Source organism: Limulus polyphemus, unplaced genomic scaffold (genome assembly GCF_000517525.1).
Source record: "Limulus polyphemus unplaced genomic scaffold, Limulus_polyphemus-2.1.2 Scaffold8234, whole genome shotgun sequence".
NCBI classification, from domain to species: Eukaryota; Metazoa; Arthropoda; class Merostomata; order Xiphosura; family Limulidae; genus Limulus; species Limulus polyphemus.
In genome coordinates, this window is record NW_013673844.1 from 24,711 (window position 1) to 27,408 (window position 2,698).

General features: G+C 28.0%; 1 protein-coding gene across 1 annotated transcript in view; it reads right to left on the reverse strand.

The window, feature by feature from the left end:
* Positions 1-610: 610 nt before the first annotated feature.
* LOC106475216 (glutamate-gated chloride channel-like) overlaps positions 611-2,698 on the reverse strand; it is a 12,717-nt gene continuing 10,629 nt past the window's right edge. Inside the window, exons 4-5 of the mRNA XM_013935913.2 lie at positions 1,022-1,430; positions 611-879 (exon numbers count right to left, since the gene is read on the reverse strand). Coding sequence (XP_013791367.2) covers positions 1,254-1,430 — 177 coding nt within the window. The 3' untranslated portion in view covers positions 611-879; positions 1,022-1,253. The remainder of the gene's footprint in view (positions 880-1,021; positions 1,431-2,698) is intronic.

The window sequence follows — 2,698 nt, forward strand, 5'->3', positions numbered from 1 at the left end:
CTTATACAGTACTTTTGGTGAGGTAATAATGAATACTGTAATAATATGTTATGTTATAAATAAATTGTGTGGAAGTTAGACTTTTATATTATTTATCAGAGCATCCACCCACAGATGTTTCTAAAGTTTATAACCTGGACAAAGGATGGGTACATCAACTTTTAAATCATAATGCAAAGTGCAGAGAAGTCACAGAGAAGAAACAAACAGGTTGTACGAAACGAACAAACAAAGTGAAAACAAATGAAATAGTTTAAGCACTCGTGTATCTGTTAGAAATATTTATATATATAAAAAAATACTTTTGTTAGTAATTTTGGATTTAAACTAATGGGATTCTGTGTATCAATTTTTTCATAAAAACAAAAATGTTACACATTTATGAAATGAATTGTTAATTAGTACGTAGTTTCATGTTTTCGATTAAAAAATAAATTAATCAATATACATAGTAATCAAACCTTTTACAAAAATTAGCAAGGGCATCCATATTAATGATATAAGAATTAAAACAGATGTACAGACACCACTTGTAAAAAGGTCATAAGGTTAATAACTTTTGTAGGGTTAATATTTGAAATATTACACCCATAATATAAGAGAAATTAAAATAATTAAGTAGCTTCAAATTTATGTTTTAATTAGTGATTTTGTAGTTAATTAAAATTTAATATTTTACGTGGTGTAATTAGTGTTTATTTTGTATTCTTAAATTAGTAACATTTCTTCACTGACAGAGAGGTTGAGTTTTGTTTGTGTATTCTTTTTGTTTGTTTTTCATATTCTAAATTGACTTTATTAATTAAAAAGTATTACATGTCTGTTCAGTTGATTAACTAGGTTCTTGAATAAGTATTACACGTCTGTTCAGTTGATTAACTATTATTCAAGAACCTAGTTAATCAACTGAACAGATATGTAATACTTATTCGAACCTAGTTAATCAACTGAATTTTATTCAAGAACCTAGTTAATCAACTGAACAGATATGTAATACTTATTCCAGACATGTAATACGAACCTAGTTAATCAACTGAATTGAATAAGTATTACATGTCTGTTCAGTTGATTAACTAGGTTCTTGAATATTAGTATCTATGGGATCCAGACAGTTGTTGTCGTTATCAGTTTCATGTTTATTTATTATATGCAGTAATGTTAGATTAGTGTCTTTGGTTAACCAGAAACCTTAGTTTGCGGTTAAAAGTATATAAACCAAACAGTTATTGTCAGGCTAAAAGACATAGTGAATATCAATGAGAAATGTCTACGAATATGTAGTACGGCCAATAGATGGCGTTAAAAACAAAAAACACCAAAGGAAATAAAATACGACAAATACGGTCCACGAATCGTGCTCTTTTAAGATTTCTGGCTCTTTCATTTGAATACCTTTCTTCGGCTTCAAAGTTGTTTTCAGTCTTAGATGTCTACAAGAATAAACAACAGGAAAAAAATATTAGTTATACTGAACATTAGAAGACTGCTAATCAAACAGTTTAAAAATAACAACTAGAAGTGGACTTATCAGGAAAACAGTGTTCTTTACCAAATATGTGCCACGTACACTGGTATCTGATACAGTAGCATTTTGTGCAGTGGTATTTGGTACAGTAGTATTTGGAACAGTGGTATTTTATATAGTGGTATTTGGTACAGTAGTATTTTATATAGTGGTATTTTGTACAGTAGTATTTGGTACAGTGGTATTTTGTACAGTAGTATTTTGTAGAGTGGTATTTGGTACAGTAGTATTTGGTACAGTGATATTTTGTAGAGTGGTATTTGGTACAGTAGTATTTTGTAGAGTAGTATTTTGTTCAGTAGTATTTTGTACAGTGGTATTTTATATAGTGGTATTTTGTACAGTAGTATTTTGTAGAGTGGTATTTTGTACAGTAGTATTTTATATAGTGGTATTTTGTAGAGTGGTATTTTGTACAGTAGTATTTTATATAGTGGTATTTTGTACAGTAGTATTTTGTAGAGTGGTATTTTGTAGAGTGGTATTTTGTACAGTAGTATTTTGTAGAGTGGTATTTTGTACAGTAGTATTTTGTACAGTAGTATTTTGTACAGTGGTATTTTGTATAGTGGTATTTTGTACAGTAGTATTTTGTAGAGTGGTATTTTGTACAGTAGTATTTTATATAGTGGTATTTTGTACAGTAGTATTTTATATAGTGGTATTTTGTACAGTAGTATTTTTGTAGAGTGGTATTTTGTACAGTAGTATTTTATATAGTGTATTTTTGTACAAAATACCACTATATGTAGTATTTTGTAGAGTGGTATTTTGTACAGTAGTATTTTATATAGTGGTATTTTGTAGAGTGGTATTTTGTACAGTAGTATTTGGTACAGTACTATTTTATGTAGTGGTATTTTGTACAGTAGTATTTTGTAGAGTGGTATTTTGTACAGTAGTATTTTATATAGTGTATTTTGTACAGTGGTATTTGGTACAGTACTATTTTATATAGTGGTATTTTGTAGAGTAGTATTTTGTACAGTAGTATTTTGTACAGTGGTATTTTGTATAGTGGTATTTTGTACAGTAGTATTTTGTACAGTAGTATTTTATATTGTGGTATTTTATATAGTGGTATTTTGTACAGTAGTATTTTGTACAGTAGTATTTTATATTGTGGTATTTTATATAGTGGTATTTTGTACAGTAGTATTTTGTACAGTAGTA